Source organism: Telmatherina bonti (genome assembly GCF_933228915.1).
Source record: "Telmatherina bonti genome assembly, chromosome: 12".
Taxonomy (NCBI): Eukaryota; Metazoa; Chordata; class Actinopteri; order Atheriniformes; family Telmatherinidae; genus Telmatherina; species Telmatherina bonti.
The window spans coordinates 18,505,359-18,524,007 of record NC_136610.1 but is presented as its reverse complement, the minus strand read 5'-3'; the positions used below and the strand labels follow the sequence as shown (position 1 = coordinate 18,524,007).

The following is an 18,649-nucleotide window of genomic DNA, read 5'->3' as shown; positions in this document are numbered from 1 at the left end:
CCAGAGGCCCTCCGGTGGATGACGTGTTTTGGTTTTGTGGAGGGTCAAAACACCGTCTTGGATTATAAAGTACTGAGCAAATTTAAAGTGTGAGAGCAAATACTAACAAATAGATCTTGTCTGTTTACTGTTGCATCTTTGATGGTATGTGTACCCAAAAGGAGAGTGCGTAAACAGCAAAACCAGGCAGCACACAAAGTGCTTCACACTGGACCTTTTAAGGGAACGGGTAGACAAATTTATTCTGACTCAAATCCCTCTAGAATTTTACCCTTCTGTCAAAACCTCACCCTTCTCAGACATCATCTTCTCTCTGATATTCTTTCCTTCCGACTTCAGGGGGATGTTGTGAGTGTCTAAGCTGGAAACAGGCTGCAGTTGTTTTCTTTGCAAAAACACCTGTCTAAACAGCAGCAAAGCCAAAGGCAAGTCTCGCCTGTCAGCACTGGTGACAGCTCTTGACAAAAATTCTGCAGAGCTGATTCCTAAGACGTCCACTCAAGTGTAACAATGCACGTGTGCTAGAATGACCCCAGCTGGGCTGCTTCACTTGCCATTTAGACTTGGTGTTGTTTGTAGTGGCTCAGCAACAGACAGTCGCATTTAGCAACACCTGGGAGGAGATAAAATGGATCATATGCCTATGAAGATAGTGTTTGTTTTGTTTGTGCCGTTGGTTGCGAATGCACTTAATCCCTCCAAATACATCAATGGTGTCAGTGTCAAAAAGAAAAAGAAGGAATATAAACGTAAACGCTCTTACAGTTGTGCGACAGCAACAAAGGGCTGGACTATGTAGGTGATTTATTAATAGCTTACTATGAATTAACAGCTTACAACCATCTATAAAGCTGTTTGTATCATCTGTCTGGAGTGGATTTAGGCATTTCAGAGAAGATTTACTGAACAAAGACCAGGTGGCTAATTAGCTACCAGAGACTTAGTTTGGATTGTGTAGAGGAGGATCTCTGGGGTGGTCAAGTTTCCGTCCTTACACTTAAATTTCAACTCATGGATCTTTAATCTGCAATGTCTTCATCAGCAATAGTCTAGTTCCCATCAACTGCTGCTCACATGACCACCTCCGGGGCCTCTTCCTTTTGGTTTGTGTTCACAGCAAAGAGTGAAAAATTGCAGTGACACCAACGCCCGAATGTGGTAGCAAGCTAACAAAGGTTGAGTAATGGGAAAGTCTGCATGCATTCACCGCGGCTCATATTGAGGTAAAACTATACTTCAAACGAACATCATTTGCTTTTTTTTTTTGCTTTTTTTTTGGGGTGTCTGCAGAGTTTGGCAAAGTAAATTTTAATACCAGACAAAATGAGGATCAACATGTAGATTATGAGTGTGTATGAGCTAACCATTATAAAAAATAAAAAATAAAAAGCTTGTAGTATTACACAGTTTTTCACTGGCAGACAGCAAATACATGGATTAAAAATCTAAATAAGGAGCTAATGTTCTTAATAAACAAAATGTACTTTATTAACTGAATAATGATTCTCACTAATTTGCATGTATGTGATTAATTGTTTAAGAATATACTTAAAAACTGCTTGACCAGTCTATTGGGGCTTTTGTTCAAAACCTTGAAGAGTTATCACCTTAAAAAGACAAACATAGAATAACTAAAGTTCCAAAGTAAACATTTATTCTGCACATTAGTTTTACAGGAAAACCAAAAAACCCAACAATAGTGGCATTTGTGTGATGCTATAAACACAGTGCCACGAAAGAGTCACTCAAGCACTCTATGGAGGGAGCTGAAGGAGGGAAGACCAGAGAAATACAGAAATAATTTGAGATGTAGATCAGGCTAAATGTTTCTGAGATGGTAAAACCCTGCTCATGACTCACTTCTCCTGTGATACCTTCACCAACACACCAACATATCAGTAGCTGAACTTACAATTTTCCAAAGATCTTCCTTATAATCTGATTTGAACTCATGAACTCTTTATTGACAAATTTTCCACATTTCTTTAGCTCATATGAAATAATCAATTTTTTAAATAAAGTTTTAGAAAACAGTAATAATCTATATGTATTTTCTTTGACAATTGGCTTATGCTGTTAAAATGTGTCTTTCTTGTTGAACACAACTCACACCCCTCTCTTCTGTTTTTACTATAAACTATTGCCAGGAGAACAACATACATATGTCAGACTGAGCTTAAAGAACGTGAACATAAACTCAGGATAGATGTGCAAGGGTTTTTTAATGAATACCACCAGAGCAGCGAAGAACACCACACACACAGTGATAGGGTGAAGGCCTCTGGCAAGAAAATGACAAAACTACACAGGGAAGCTGACTGAACACAGGGATTAAATACAGGAGAATATATGTGCAACACATGAAGATAACTAGGTGAGCGTAGGCGATCTCCATAAGGACAGGAGAATCCTGGGAAATGTAGTGTTAGCTAGTGGTCAGTAGGCCAGTAAAGCTGAGTGAACCAGAGGAAGAGGAGCAGGCATGGTACTGCATGATGGAAAGCTGGTTCTGTGCTTGGAGTAACTCTGGAGCCGCTGGAGCTGATTGTCCAAAGAAGAATGCTGCACAAGCTGATGAAGATGATGGAGGATTCTTCACACCCTCTCCACAACACCGTGATGAAACAACACAAGTGTGTTCAGTGACAGGCTTCTTCAGGTCTGCTGTAAGACTGAAAGATACAGAAGATCATTCTGCCAGCAGCCATCAGCCTCCAGAACAAGACCTCCTCTAGTTAACTGTTATGCTACCATACTACCCTTTGGGGATTTATAAAGTATTTTTCATTTCATAACATAAATGTTAGCGAATTGCAATAGTACGGAACAGAACAAAAAAAAAAAAAAAAAAGAAATTTAGAGAAAATTAACTTTTAATTAATGTAGTAGGTGTACACTGATCGGCCCCAAATTATTCCGGCTAGCAATAGATCCTTTAGACCCTGCTGTGGGTTGTGGGCTGGACTCAAGTCAGACTGACTTTTCTGGTCACAGATTAGGTTTTATTTCATAACTTATCTATTTATGCTTGAGTAATGTCATGAAATCACACTCTAAGCTACTTGTAAGACTTAAACATGAAGCATCACAGATTATTTTCACAGATGCACTGTACAAGTTGTGTTTGTTTTCCATGTAGCATCTTTTATTTAGAAACACAGATCTTTGTCAATTTGCAACAACACATGACTGTACATTCTTAAAGAGTACATTTTGTTTAATGATCAGATTTCTTGATATTTGAACACCGAAAGGAGCCGACATTGAGCATGTCTTGCTTTAAATGTCCAAATGCATATTTTACACAGAGCAACTATTTTGTCTGCTTGACAACACAATAATACTATCATGACAACAGATGCTATCACATAGAAGCTGTTTTGCCTAAACAGGTTTATGTCGACATCATTATTAACACATAAGCTAAACAACAGGTTATTAAGATGATCAAAATGATGATCCTCTCCATCACAGCCATTCTTTGATACCACCTGTTCTATAACGGACAGCTGAATAAGGCTATGAAGAAAATCTAAAGAACAGATCAGCTCAGCAGACGCTCTCAGCATGACACCATGTCATATTTATATATAGTACAACACTTCATCAACATATCAACTAAACAGGTGTCTAACAGGATAAGCCTGGAAAAGTGAAAATATATGAAGCTAAATAATTCAGCTGCACTGAGGATTCTATAAGAAACACCTGAACAACAAAGATACTAGTTGAAAACTATCATTCATTTTTGCATGTAACCTGAAAAGTAAGTGTAGAAAATGTAAATGCAAATTAAAATTGGAATATTTCTAAGTAAATGAACAGTACAGTTAATGTCACTTCACTGCTAGTGCAAAACCCCTAATTGGCAAATAGAAAGCAGTGACTTTTTCAGTCCATTTCTGCATTTTAAGACCTTATTTCTCCTCTGTTCAACTGATTTGCATCACAGACATAAGAAAGGAGATCTCCATTAATGCATTTGGTAGTTTTTACACATTAACACCATAGATGCTGGAGTGTGTGGACAATTTGGTCTGGTATTTTCTTTTACACAGTTACTGTTGACACAAGCAGTTTACTTCACACACAAAGGGGAAGATTTCTCACTCATTTGGTGTCACCTCCGTGTCCAAGTCCTGCCAATTCCTACAAAGATGCCACTTAAAACTCTAATGTAAAGGCATGCATTAAACATGTTAATGCTGATGCTTTAAGAAATATGTTGAGTAATTGAAATTAAAAAAAAAAAAAAAAAAAATGCTTTAATGTAAAAATGTGCTCAGTACTAGAGAGACTGATTCCAGAAAATTTGTTCTCTTAAGCATCCCAGCTTCATACTAATTGTTGAATCATGGAATCGTTTCAAGAGTGTTATAGAAATAAAATAATAGCTGCACATAAACATGTAAAATCAGGTCCCGTGTCCTTTTTGGTTAACCACCCAAAAATTCATTCCTGCTAAATATCTGAACTACAGGCCAAGGCATTGAAGCTGAGTGGTCTGTTTCTCATCTCTCCCATACAACTGACACACAAAGACCACATACCATACACTTCTCATTCAGTCACCCCCCCAAAACCCCTAACAAACTAATACTGGATACAATTTTATCGTCTGTATGGGTGTGTGTTGTAAAGGATCACTGCAGCACACACATGGAGCTGCGGGGAGGGTTGACTGTCCTGGCCACGGTGTCCTGACTGTAGTTCACAATGTCTGCTTTCACCACATGCTGTAAAGACAGAAATACAGAATTACAAAGCAACAACAACATTTGCTTTATATGAAAAGAAGCTGTTCATATAGAGTTTTAGACACAGACTATTTTTCACGGATGAGCTGTTGCCTACTGTCACAGACTAAAGCAGGGGAAGGAAAGCATTTTCTCTCTAGAGTTCAATCTAAACTAATGCTGGACAATAACCATATCACAATCCCAATGTTTCCTACAACTACAAAGCACTCTAAAAGGTTTGTGACAGATCTACTAAGTAACAGTAGCAACATACTTTCAGCTACTGAACCAAGCATATTTTGCTTTGTTGAGTGTTCTCTTGTCTAAATGGGCCTTCATCTTGCGGGTAATCCACCAGCTCAGCCTTCACAATCCTCTGAGCAACAGGTGAAAGAGAAAAAAGCACACAGAAAAAACAGAAACATCAACACAACAACAACAGAGGCATAAAAGAAAATTTGAGGAGAAAAATGGACACCAAGTGGGAAAAAAAAACAGCAGATGAGAAGGTTTGAATGACGGCACATCAAAAATGAAAGCACTAAGGGGAGCGTGCTGTCAAGGTTGCAGCACCTTTACATTTATGCTTTATCCAGTCACATTTAAAATATTCAGATAAAGGCTAACTGTTAAATAAAGTCAAACTTCTTATTAGAAACTTAAACTATCCAGAAAATATATTTAGAATGTAAACTTAATAAATTTATTTAACATTTCATAAATACCATTGCTTTTTTTTTGTTTGTTTCTCCTATTTTTCAAGGAAGTAATTTTTTCCAGATCAATCATAAGTTTACAGTGTTTGTTTTGTTTTGTTTTGTTTTAGTGGAAAACTCCAATTTATTTTGTGCTGGGATTTGATAAACTTGGAATTATGTTGGAGTAAGATTATTTCATCCAAACACATTAAAATAAACATGAATTTTAATTAAGAATTGTACAAAAAGAAGTGTCCAGCAATGTTCTACCAAACCACTGGCTAACATGGCAGAATATTCTGGTTGGCTGTCTGATTAATGAGCTGCCGAAGCCTGGTGTCGGAGCCAATGAGTGATCCTCATTCTCGCTATCTGATCTTGCAGACGGAGGACCATGACAAAGAAGGCTGCCAGGCAGATATAATACTGTCAGGGGTTATGACCTTTGTGTTCAGCTCTCCAAACATGACAGCTGATAATGAGGCTTTGCTCGGCTGCACTCTGAACCACGACCAGCTCCAAGCATCACCTCTGGAGCCAAAACACAAATGTTAAAATGACTCTTTTTGTATTTGCATAGATGCTTTTATTAGATGATTAATGACAGGCATACCTGAGTTAATGTCCCCATGAGCGTAAAACAGTTGCTTGGACAAAAAGTACCTGAAAATATCACTTCGGGCTTATAGATGAGAATTGAATTATGTTATTTTATTTTGATTTATATTTTTAAATTACTAATCGACTGATCAATTACATATTTTTCTCATTTGTGGATAACTGAAGAAAAACTTGAAGGTACATGTGGCTCAAAGCACTCCTTATGAAGCAGTAATGCGTACGTTTAAATGTGAGAAAAATTTTTAAAAAATTCTCTAAGCCTGTTTCCACTGACTGGATTTCAGATATCTTTGGATCGGCCTGGAATCGGACTTTTTTGAGATTTTCTATAAATATTCACTTTTCTAGGGGAACTGTCTCCATGCATGTATTGATGAAGATACAAAAGCATGTCATACAATTATTAATATCTTCATAAACACTTGTTTTTATACAATTGTTTAGTCCGATATCGTAACTACTATGTTTAAATTTCCTTATTACATTAATAAATATTTATTATGTTAGTAACTCAAGTCGATTTATCAGTCTTCCATATTAATCTGTGCATTTCTGTCAACTTCTCTTGATCTTTTTTCTTGAGGTTTAAAATGGATCCAGCCTCTCACGCAGTCTGATTAGTGTGGATTAAAGCACTTTGCTTTGCTGACAGAACTATCAAGGGAGGGCTGGAAGAAGAAAGTAGATGGACAGCTCCATTAGTTTGTGGTCATTTTCAGTAAGTCAGCAGCCGTGTTGGCGATGGGAGTGGAGCTTGAGAATTTGCCCAGTCCTTCCCCTATGTGCTCTCCCTTCTCTGGGGGTCCTGACCTCTGTGTAGCCCCCAGGCTCATCAACCACTGCCCAGCCAGTGTGGCTCCAGTCGCTCATATCAGACCCGGGATTAATGCTTCTCAGGGAGGTGACCTTGTAAATCCTACAGCTGCCACCATTGGGCACCTTGGTCTGACTGACAAGCTTAGACGTTATTCCATCCAAAAACAGTGGGAGATAAACCACATAAATCAGACAACCAATCCTGACCTTCTTACTCTTACAACTGCCTACCTCTGACCTCTGACTTCACGCATTAATGTGGTCAATGTGGGTCTATTTACAGATGGGCAGCGTCAGTGGCAGGTATACCATCATGGGAGACAGACGTAACAAACTCATGTTTACTCAACAAAAAGTCCTTTACAGTGTGTGGTAACCTCCACTGACCTAACACACTCTCTGTGACCTCGCTTAGATTCAAGCATCACACCGAATGTAATGCAAGGCAAGAAAACTGACCGAGAATAGATACTTTAAAATAATACAATAAAATTAGAATTAATTTAGGCTGAGTAGAGGGGAAAATAGCTTTCCTCTTGAGAGCAAATAAGCCATTTGAAACATGGCGCAGATAGCTGTTAGATTCAGACTTTGCAAGGAAATTTGAGTGAGAATCATTGATGCCATTATGGCTCACCTGGGACTGCTCTATTTCTGCTTTGTTTAGCTTTATCCCCAGAATCTCAGCAGCCACTCTCTGGAAACAAAGATACACCTGGCAAAAGATGAGGAAAAATAAGACAATCTAAACACAAATACCATTAAAATTTGCACATTTTTCATTTGAGACAAATTAAATCACGTGACACTGACCGAATCCCCAGTCTTGGCCGAAACAAACTGACTGATGAGGCCATTTTCTTGGCAGAAGCGCTGGTGTTTGTCAGCCTTCACTGTCCTCATGTGCTCGAGGTCAACTGTGGACAAAACACAGTGTAATGTAAGAAAACTTACAGAAGATGAATAGATAGATTTATATGGTGGTTATGCAGCACTTTCACGGGGTTAACTGTTACACATCAGAACATAAACAGAAAAGATAACTGTTTACACTTAAGTTAAGATAGAAGGGGGTCTGTCTAGCGTACAGGGCTGGTGCACAAAACGGCATGTTAAAGCAAAGTATGTTTCAATTCTTATTTTGCTCAGTTGCAAATTGCACTTTTATTATGTAGTGTGGGGGCTTTAGGATTGGAATGATCACTTCAGTAGCTCCCAGGCCATTTTCAGCTGGTATCAAAGCTGGATGTGATACATTTTTTGTCTAAGTCTAGTACAGTTGTACCCAGAAGCTGTGACCCTCTAATTAATCCAAAATAGACAAACCAACTCAGCTGTGGATCAAGGCTTATGAAACAATATTTAAATGAACAAAGACTTGATGCTACACTGACATAAAGCGTAGATGGAGAAAATATGACTTGTAAGAGTGCTGGGTGATAGGCTTCTAGGGTGGGGGTAAGGAGACAAATTTTGGGACTGTCACCTACACACTGATTTAGTGGAAACACAATGACAGTGCCTTCTTTTTAACTATTGTGAAGATGTCTGTGCATTCAACTCCTGTGCAGTGATACTGGGAGTTTTGCTCCTCTTCTTCCTCACTACGGGGTCATGCTGGGGTCGATAAGGAAGGTCACCTGGGGGTCTTGTTGCTGAAAGCAATAGCTACGTTCTTTATTCCTTGCTTTGTGCAGGAAGGTGGCTACGCCCGGTATCTGGTGCATACATGTCTGTGTTAGCTGGAGGAGGTCAGGCTACTGTAAGGTGTTGCATTTCTTTCACCCCTCCTGAGTTTTAGTCTTTGTGTGAAGTTTCATTGAAGTTGTCAAGAATTTACCCTGTTCTCATGGTCCATTGTGGGTGTGTGTGTGTGTGTGTGTGTGTGTGTGTGTGTGTGTGTGTGTGTGTGTGTGTGTGTGTGTGTGTGTGTGTGTGTGTGTGTGTGTGTGTGTGTGTGTGTAAATGCATGTGGGAGGTGGAATAAAGCCAAAAGCAGAGAAAGACAGATGCATTTCAAGGAAGAAATATAAACACTGTAATAATCCTATATTATTAATATCTCAAATGAATGACATGTGGCACAAAGTGCAGAATGCAAAAAAAAAGAAAACATTTAGAAAGAACCATTTTAGACCAACACAAGTATCATAGTCACTTTAAGTGACATATAAACATAAGCCTTCTGGGTAGCAACAGACACTTTTACAACTACTCACTGTCCATGGCAGACTGTCATGTCTCTACCTCTACATAAACATAGCTGTCTCATAGGCGTCTACAGGTTATTAATTCCAGTCATTAACAATGGAGGTACCCAGCATGCTACTAGAAGTAAACACTGCTAATCCTTTGGATCCTGTGCACTTGGGGAAGGTTATCAATCATCTGTCACAGTCAGATTAACCAACATTAACATTGAAGCTTGAGATCTGAGGGAGGGATGTTAGTAAGTTAAAAAAAAATGTAAAAAGTGTACAAGTGAGGGAAAATTTGCTGGTTGCTAATTAAACTGGGAAACTGGTATATGATGTGCTCTTTTGCAGTGCCTTTTGGACTCTTGGTACCTCCTAGAAAGCACATTGCAATGGGATTCTCATTTATTTATCTAACATACGCACAACAAAAGTTGGTGTTCAAGGTAGATCTCTGACACAGGGAGAGACTTGGGATTTAGTATTTAGACAACTGCACACATAAAGGGCAAAGTCCAGCTCTTGGTTGCTCTTTCAGTTTCTGTGCAGAGAGCAAACATGCTGGCTGACTTTGTATTTCTGAAGTCATTGGGGACCTAAATTGTATAGGCAGCTAAAATGTTAGTGTTTAATGTTTCAAGCTTAAGTACCATAAGAGGTTGAAATAAACTTTTTAAAGTCAAAAGTTTGCAGAACTCCAAATATGAAACAGATTTCACTTTGAAAAACAGGAATTGGAGTAAAAGAAAATTTGTCAATGTTGGCTAAAGAATTAAAACAGCAGATTTGGTTAGTTGCTGCTATAAATTCAGAGTCCCTGTACAAACAAGCGAAAGCACTGCATTTTTATTCAGTTTTTATTTTAAAAGGCCTCAGGACATATATGAACCATGTAGTGAGATTACTTTTGTCAAACTTTTGTCAACGTACTTATTTTCTATTGGGTAAATTAACAGGACTGTCCTGTTTTGTACATGGTAGAGTGGGTTATGAGCATTTATGTGGCTATTTTTACTCATAGAATAATACTGTAGGTGGGCCTCCTTTTCACACAAATGAAAATTTCACCATGTGGCATCTGTCTGTGTAAACTGAATACAAGACTAATCCCACAGTTGTGGCGTTTTGCTCAATTTTTCTTCCTAATGTATCCATTTCTACTTATCAGGTCAAAACAATCTTCCTCCAATGATCTGGTTTCCCTCTGTTTCTGTCAAACTGTACATCAGCTTAACAACTCCTAGGAAGTGACTGCAAACACGAAATAAAATGTTTAGGCCTCTGAGCACATAGAGATAGTAGAGAGGATCATCACTTGTCTGGAGGGGTGGCCCTCCCTTGCTCTGGTTGCCATCAGTGTTTATATAAAAGGTCTGCCTTTCATTGCACTGAATAGCTACACAACAGTGAAGAGATTAATATCTGGTGAATGAATTAGGCTTTTACCGTAAATAATTGGTTTGCTACTGCTGTGACCTATTAAATGTGAAGACAACCAAATGAGAAGAAAATATGGATGCTTCCCTACATGACTTGGTGTGTATGCAAATGGAAAGAATCCTGTCACTGGCAGAGCCTGAAAATCCTGAAACCAGACAGTGTTGGGAAGGTCTTTTTTTATGAAACCTAAACACTAAATTAGGGAAGAGATTGGAATCAGTTGAAATAGATCTGCCTAGAGCAAGCTTTTAAACAGATACCCCCATCGAAAACAACTGACTGCCAATTAATTAAATTGCATAACTAAAAACAAGGCTTCAGCACACTGTCTGCATGTAGAGAAAATAGTTAAGATGAAAGGACAACCTGCAAAACTGTCCACATCATATCCCAAAGAAGATTAAACCAAGATTCTTACATACATTTAAAGTGCCCATTAACTTTAGATTTAAAAAAAAAAACTCTCAAATGCCTACATGCAAAAATGGTGAAAACCCATTATAGAAAAAGTACAGAAATGTAGAAAATGAGTGAAATCGTAGTTTATCCAACAAAGTGACTTCAACTGAGTTGTGTACAACAACCTCAGCACCAGCTGCCTGTCATTCAACTTCAGAATTGAGAGTTCAGAAAGAACTTTTTTTTTGACAAAAGAAATGCTGGATTTCACATGTTTTGCCAGGATTAAAAAATATTACAAATTATAAGTTCTTTTTTCTTTTCTTGAGGAAAAATATTTGGGTTTCTGAAGGGAAAACCTACTGAGAACATAAAAAAAACATTTGCACATTTAATGCACCTATATATGTAAATGTTATTCAGTAACCAGTTTATATCTGTAGATTTGGTTAAATCAGACTTGCAGCTCACAGTGAAATAACACAGCACCCTTGTTTATTTATTTTCCCCCAACTTCAGATCATGCTGCAGTTTTCTGCCTTCTGTCTCCAGTACTCTATCTTCCTTCTCCTCCTCAGCTGCTGAAAAAAGTGAAGTAGTCCTCTTGTGTCAAGCTAGTACTTCAAATTATAATCAAAATCAAAGCAAAAATGGTAGTTATTATGTGTTTTTCCATGTTATGTCTGAAAAGACAAGAAGCAGCAATTGGGGTTTGTTTATTTCCGGTAGATGTAAGTACATCACATCCACCCTCTGTCCAATCAGAATCCTTCCCAATCCGCCGAGGTAAAGCGAAATTCAGTAAAGGTGAACAAATGTGCTTTTCATGTAAACCTCAATTCGGAATTACTATTTCCATGGAAAACCAAAGAATACAGAATTCAGAATTAATTATGTATTCATTTTCATGCTTCTCATAGATTCTTGAAATGTTTTAAATATTTTTAAGGCTGTGAGTTTCTGAACTTTTCTAAAGGTTTAGGGTAAAACCTTCAGTAAAACCTTCTGGTTCTAAATGTTGCAACAGAAGGTTAGTAATTTAGGGAATGTGCTCAAGAAGGTTTGGGAACTTTTAGTGACCCCTCTCCTTGCTAGGGTTTTTATCATGTGTTCATGATGCAGTAGGTTTGAGTGTAGATGACCACACCCCTGACACTCAAACATTATAAATATTTGAATCAAACATCTCAACTCAACTCAACTTTATTTATAAAGCCCTTTAAAACAACCAGAGTTGAAACAAAGTGCTGTACACAATCGGCAAAAATAAAAACAGAATAAAACAGTTCAAATGCAAATAAATAACATAAAAATCGAAGGATTGAAAGAGCAAAGCTTAGGGGCCCTGATTTAAGTTTAATAAAAATCCAATATGCTTCAAAGGTAAACAAACACAAAAACAGCAGTGACTAAATACACATATATTTCTACTTATTACTTTTGAACATAAATACCCAGCTTTGTAGTCAATGTTATGGAGCAATATAGTGGATGTTATGTGCAGATTTTTTAAAACCTCAGTTGAATGAATGAATTAATGAATGAATGAATGAATGAATGAATGAATGAATGAATGAATATTTAAAATTGATTTCTAGAAATGTGTTTTAACAACTAGGTACACCTGTACCTGAGTTCACTTATGACCCGATAATCCAGTATACATTTTGCCATCAGGTGTAAAAAGTCTTACTGATATAGTTATGGGCCAAACGTACACAGTGTGATCATTCGCAAAGAATTCTTAGATTATAGTAGTTGACTGAACTGTGATACTAAAGCAAAACAACAAGGTAATGGGCCTACACTGGTTAACCAAGCTGAAATCTTACACCGCAGTGTGTAATCCTCAGTGGCCTTTTTAAACACATGTTGTGATAACAGAGACACCTACTGACTGTTTTCTTCAGGCGGCTGCTGGGGACCAATTGGAACAGTTTATTCAGCGAGTAGCAGCCAAAGAATAAGCTTGACATAACACAGTTAATTACCTGCAGTTTAGCTTCAAACTAAATCACAGTTGGTATGTCAGGACGTGTAAAGGCTGAAGGTAGAATGTGTAAACTGTCTGGGCGTCCTTGTGTTTGTGTGTGGCTGTAATGGTCATGTATGTGCACTCAGAGACTTGGGGCTCTGAGGGGCCATATCCCATTAAGTGAAAGTTGCAGAGTTGAGCTAATCAACCCCAAGAGAGCCTTTCACTTCCAACATTACCTCATTCTATGGCTTTAAGTCTTTATTAACTAGGTTTGCCTCAGTTTCCCCAAATGACAACTGTGAATGTATTCACACTGTGTAGTGAGGGGTAGGACAATCAATTATTATAATTATTATTATTATGATTATTACTTACAACTGTCTGGGCCAATTCTCAGTTCTAACTTTCATGCACCAGTGAGTCAAAAAACATCTCAGAATAATTCTGCAGCTCTGACATTTGAAGTGGACATAAACTGATCATTTCCAGTCATTTAATTTTTAATCTGGGGTACCTCTAGATTAGCATCACACCCATCATGGCTAGTTTGTAATTATTTCAGACAAGGGAGAGCTCACTCCAAAAACTATTCGAGCAGCATCTTATTCGAGGTCAGATTCTAAAATGCTTGCTGAGAAAGAGAACAAGGGCGATTCTGAGTGAGCAAGACAATCTACAGCAAGGATATCGGAATGTCATCCGGACTGGAGAAATATGTCCGAATAGTAACGAAGAAAGGGAAAGTAGTCCATACAGAGGGCATTTCACTCCTAGAGGGCAGAATAACAAATGTTGAGCGGAGCTACAAGTACCTGGCAAACTACAAGCAACCACAAAGAGGCCACCAGGAAAGCTGCCACGGCCAAATATTTGCAACGTGTAAGGTAATGACAAGTAAGCTCAACGGCAAGAACAAGATCTGGGCAATTAACAGATATGCCCTGCCAGTGATCAGACACCCTGCTGGGATAATAAACTGGCCAAAGGGGGAAGTTCAGACCACACATGTTAAACCATATAATGGTGCATGGAGAATTCCACCTCAAGTCCAGTGCCAGCAGCTATAGGCCATGGAGCATTAGGGCCACTATCCAAGATTAAACGTTCAAGCACCATGGCTACATCAAGAGCACTGCTCCACAAGATAAAGCACTTTGTGAATGTCTCAGGCAAAGGAACTAGGAAAAGCCCCCCCAAGGGTTGTACCACCGACAGATAGGTGAAGTAGCCAATATGAACAAGTCCTACCAATGGCTATAGAGGGCTGGACTGAAGGACAATACATAAGTGTTAATCATGGCAACACAGGAGCAAGCTTTGAGTACCATGGCCATTGAGGCCCAGATCTACTACACCCCAGTGGCAGACTGCGCAGAATATGGACTGGGATCCCCAAGTCTCCATGGGCAATGTCTCTCAAGGTGGTGGTGAATGGAAAGGATGAGATCCTGTGTGACTTCCAGATACAGACTGACAACATGGTGACCAACCAACCAGACATAGTGATCAAGGATAAGCAGCAGAGGAAACCATAGTGATCAGTGTAGTTATCCACAGTTATGAAAGTATCTGGAAAAAAATGACACAAGACCCTGGCAAATGGACTCAAGAAAGAACAGGAGAAGGCCTGGAAGGCACTGAGGATCATGTTCCTCATGCTGGAGAAGTAGCTCCAACAGATAGAGTACAGTCCTAGGAACAGCTAAGATACTGCATTGAACCCTCAAGCTCCCTGGACTCCTGTAGAAGACCTGAGCTTGAGATGAACAGCCACCCACCCTACGCAGAGGAGATGGTAGGGTGGGTGAGGAAAAAGTCTTTTATATACATTGTATTACATATACATATATGAGTTAGTGTTTGGTTTATCTAGAAAGGTAATCATGCTTACACACTTCTCCACTGTTACTTGATGTTAGGCAGTTAAATGCTTTTGTATACACATTAAGTGTATGGAGAGTTGATAAATACAAACTACAGCTGCTTGTTAAGCAACTAAAAAGGTTTTGAGCAGTTTTAGTAGCAATAAGTGGAAAATTTTGGTTGATACAAAGTACTGTTCACGCAGTGTACCCCTGGTGTTTGCAATGAAATCCATTCATATACCTAATGCCAGCACAACACAGACATCTGAAACTATTTTGCTCTGCTTGAACCCCAGACTCATGCATTTTAAGTGTTGGAGCAGCTTCAGTTTCATTATTTGTGGCACAAAAACATTCACTTTTAAAATATTTGCAGTGCATAATGTGTGCTCTATGAGGGACACTGCTTCGAGAATTTGACCAGTACAAGGGAATACAGGAACCAAGATGTGGTAGTGGCTATGTTTATGTAAAGTCTTATAAGAGTTTGTCACTACTTGATTAAATAATATCATTCATCAAAACATTATAACATTAATTTATAAGATAAACCAGAAAACATAGAGAAACATAGTATGCAGACTTCATATAAATGCAATTTTTTTTTTTTTTTTTTAAAAAGTACACTTAATGATTTTTCATATTATCACATATAGTTTAGTTTGCATTCAAAACAAACCATTTAACCATTTTTAGTATCTATTTGTTGTCAAGCATATTGCATTAACAATAACAAAATGATGCCTTTAAAAGCCAGTGTATCAAAATTGTTGATTATCTGAATTGCAACTAGTAGTTACTGAATCCTCATGAAAGCATTACAACAAAAAGCATTAGATCATAAATGCTATGTAATTCATTCCCATTGCCTCACCTCCCTTCTGAAAAAGGCCACAAAGCACGATAGTAAGTTGACGGACACTTACATTCTTAAACATCAATGTTCATATCAAATTGCAATGGTCCAAAAGGAAAAAAACAGCACAGTATTTCCCCTATGTCTGATAGTAAAAGAGGTGATATTAATTGCAAGTGGCATTTAATTTACCCATAAATTTTCTAGTAAAAGATACAGGGAAATGCTTAGCAGTTACAAACTAAAAGTAGAGTAAGTAGAATAAATCCTTCAATGCGATCCCTAATTCAATTAGACATTGATTTAACATTCACAGCATGAGTGGGTAATAAAAGAAAATGAGTAATGAATTTTATGTGAAGCATTTAAATGACTGAGTCCAACTGGTCTCCATAACTCAAAGAGAGCTCTTAAAAAATGTGGCTTTTAAAATATGAAAAACTTGATTATCTTGATCTTGCACTATGTGTTTGAAAAGGCAAACAGACAATGGCTTTAAAAATGGCAGGTTTGTCCTCGGGTCTTCTGTTTTGGTTTTTTTTTAAAGTTACAATTAGTTCAAAAGTAAGCAGTTAGTCAGAACTGAAATAATACCATATTTAATGAAATGCTGTTTATGGATGAAAATTATAATTTTTTAGAGGCTGGTGCATTTCATTTTTGGCCTGAATGATTTAGTCTAAAATGTCTTTAAATTTATTATCTCAACAGCCTTTTATAGTACAGGATGACAGCATCAGTCTTGCAAGACAGTAGCATATCGATTTATTTCTTACTTTGGATTTTGTATTGCTCTGTCATGAGCCTGTGGCAGAATTCTTAGGAATAATAATCAGTAAATTAAATCTTGAAGGTAAGTTAATAATACTATCTTGACTTTCTGAGTGTGTACAGACAGATGAAGTACTGTTAGTTAGCTGGGTGTTATCGAGGTGAGCAGGGCTGATGCAGGAGTCCTCAGGGTGGGGGGGGGGGAGCGAGGGGGCTGACAGAGACAGAACGCTCTTTGTGCAGCGGCGCCCCTGCCCCGGTGGCGTGAAACGGGCCAGGACCGTCAGGGGACTCGCTTTCCACTAGGTCAGAAGTGTTCTGTCGACAGCTCATTGATCACAGCTCATCTTGTCATTTGATCGTTTCTCGTGAAATGATGTGCAGACACAAACACACGTGCAGACGCACAGATTCACATACACACATGCATTCACACTTTAAAACATAATCAGATACTCCACACCAGCTAATAAAACAATGTGGTCTTCCTCCACGGTCAGAGTATCCAGCAGTAGCTCTGCAGGCAGGGAGTGAGCTCGAGTGCTGGGCTGTCAGTGGTATAGTAAAACATGAGGCCGAGGGCCTTGCAGCCTGAGTTAACAGGCTCCTAGGACTCATGAAAAGTGAACAAAAGGCCCAGTTCTGAGCCGACCGCACAAGACGTTGACCAGGGTTTCACTGGCCATGTCCTCTACGCTCTCCTGTTGCTGTTAAACTAAGTGGACTTTTATGGGAAAGCAGTAGTACTTGCCTCTGTGAGTCAGCACCATAACTATAATAATTATGCAGAGCATGAGGGAGACTTCATAATTGTATGTGTCCCATTGCTAAAAGTCTATTCATAATTATAAAGTCTTCTTATCTGCAATGATGCATAAGACTGGCCTACACACAGTGGCAATAGAAGTCGCAGCACTGAACCAGAACACGGAAAAAGAATCCAGAGTACATCGGCCTGAAAAAACATATTTTAGGGTGAAATCGTATGCATAATCAAACCTCAAAGATGTGACGTAATATTTCACAACATAAGAAGTACATACATGAAAAAAAGAGAGAAACTCTGCTGGCATTTCCCTTACAGTTATAATATATGCCCATGGATTTACATCAATCAGTTATTTACCCAATCCTGTGTCAGCAAGGCCCCTTCCAGGAATTCCTCCATATCAATGTTGTGGAGCAGCGAAGAAATAAAGTATAGCCTGAGTGTGATGAGGGTTCCAGGCTGCGCTCGGGTCAGGTGGCTAAGCTGTGCTGTGCAGTTCAAATGGCCCATGACTTACCACACAAGAAGGTATTCGAAGACTGATCATCTACTGCATGTGCAACAATATTTGCTTTATGGATGGCTAAAATGAATGAGGACTTTCCATGTTTCAACAGGCATAAGAATTAAGGGAGATGAGTGCAGAGACCACAGCCGGGTCAAAAGTTGTTACAATTAAACCTTAGCATTTACTTCATCTAGCAAGAACTGCAAGACTTTACTCTGAATAGCTCCAAAGAGAACAGAACTTTGAAAAAAGATATCTTAATCAATGGTGAGCGCTAGCCACATTGTGATAAAGCTGTAATTCTTTCTTATTCATCTCTCTGTATCATGTAACATAAATACTCATTTCCAATCTTTTCTTGGTTTGAAGACAGACAGCAGGCTGCAGTCAGCAGATTTACTGAGACAATCTGATACACACATTTAGCCTGACCCTTTACCTTCAATAAAATGTGAAGAGAAAAGGAAAGATTGGATTTGCTGTAAACTGTAAACATTCCAGGTCTCTACCCAACCATGTGCCATGCCTTGCTGAGTCTATATATTGTATATATAATGTTTTACAGCGTCGAACCTGTGGTTGTGCTGCCCACAGTGCAAAACAGACACTGCTGACGTGTTCATCCCTCCTATCTGGGGAGGGGTGAGGGTGCTGGGTAAGAGCACTGGGCTTTTGTCCCACCACATGTCTATTGTGGCTAAACCTTTCCCTTGGGGGCAATTAGGACCTTTTAGTTTGTTGTAAGAGGACCTAAGTACGAGTGGGTTGAGCCAGGAAAAACATTTTTGAGCTAAACCAAAAACAGAAGCGCATTGAGCTCCTCTGCACTCCTGGACTTCTGAGCATCTCTCTATTAAGAAATGTGCAGGCCTACACTGAACAGACAGGAACTGTGGCAGCTTTACAGGGGCAGAAAGGTGACAGAGCTGAGAAGGGGGAGCCTTCAACTCCACCCAAGGCCAAGCCTAGGGGGTAAACAGCTCAGGACCAACAA

General features: G+C 38.8%; 1 protein-coding gene across 2 annotated transcripts in view; it reads right to left on the bottom strand.

The window, feature by feature from the left end:
- Nucleotides 1–3,412: 3,412 nt before the first annotated feature.
- Nucleotides 3,413–18,649, bottom strand: part of rab28 (RAB28, member RAS oncogene family) — a gene marked incomplete at its 3' end in the record, with an annotated part of 29,361 nt that continues 14,124 nt past the window's right edge. Inside the window, exons 5-7 of one of the 2 annotated variants that reach the window (XM_079250267.1) lie at nt 7,688–7,791; nt 7,512–7,589; nt 3,413–4,736 (exon numbers count right to left, since the gene is read on the bottom strand). In XM_079250267.1, the coding sequence (XP_079106393.1) occupies nt 4,644–4,736; nt 7,512–7,589; nt 7,688–7,791 (275 nt within the window). Of the gene's footprint in view, nt 4,737–5,019; nt 5,116–7,511; nt 7,590–7,687; nt 7,792–18,649 lie in introns of those variants that run through there. The other variant, XM_079250268.1, reaches the window with a different exon arrangement.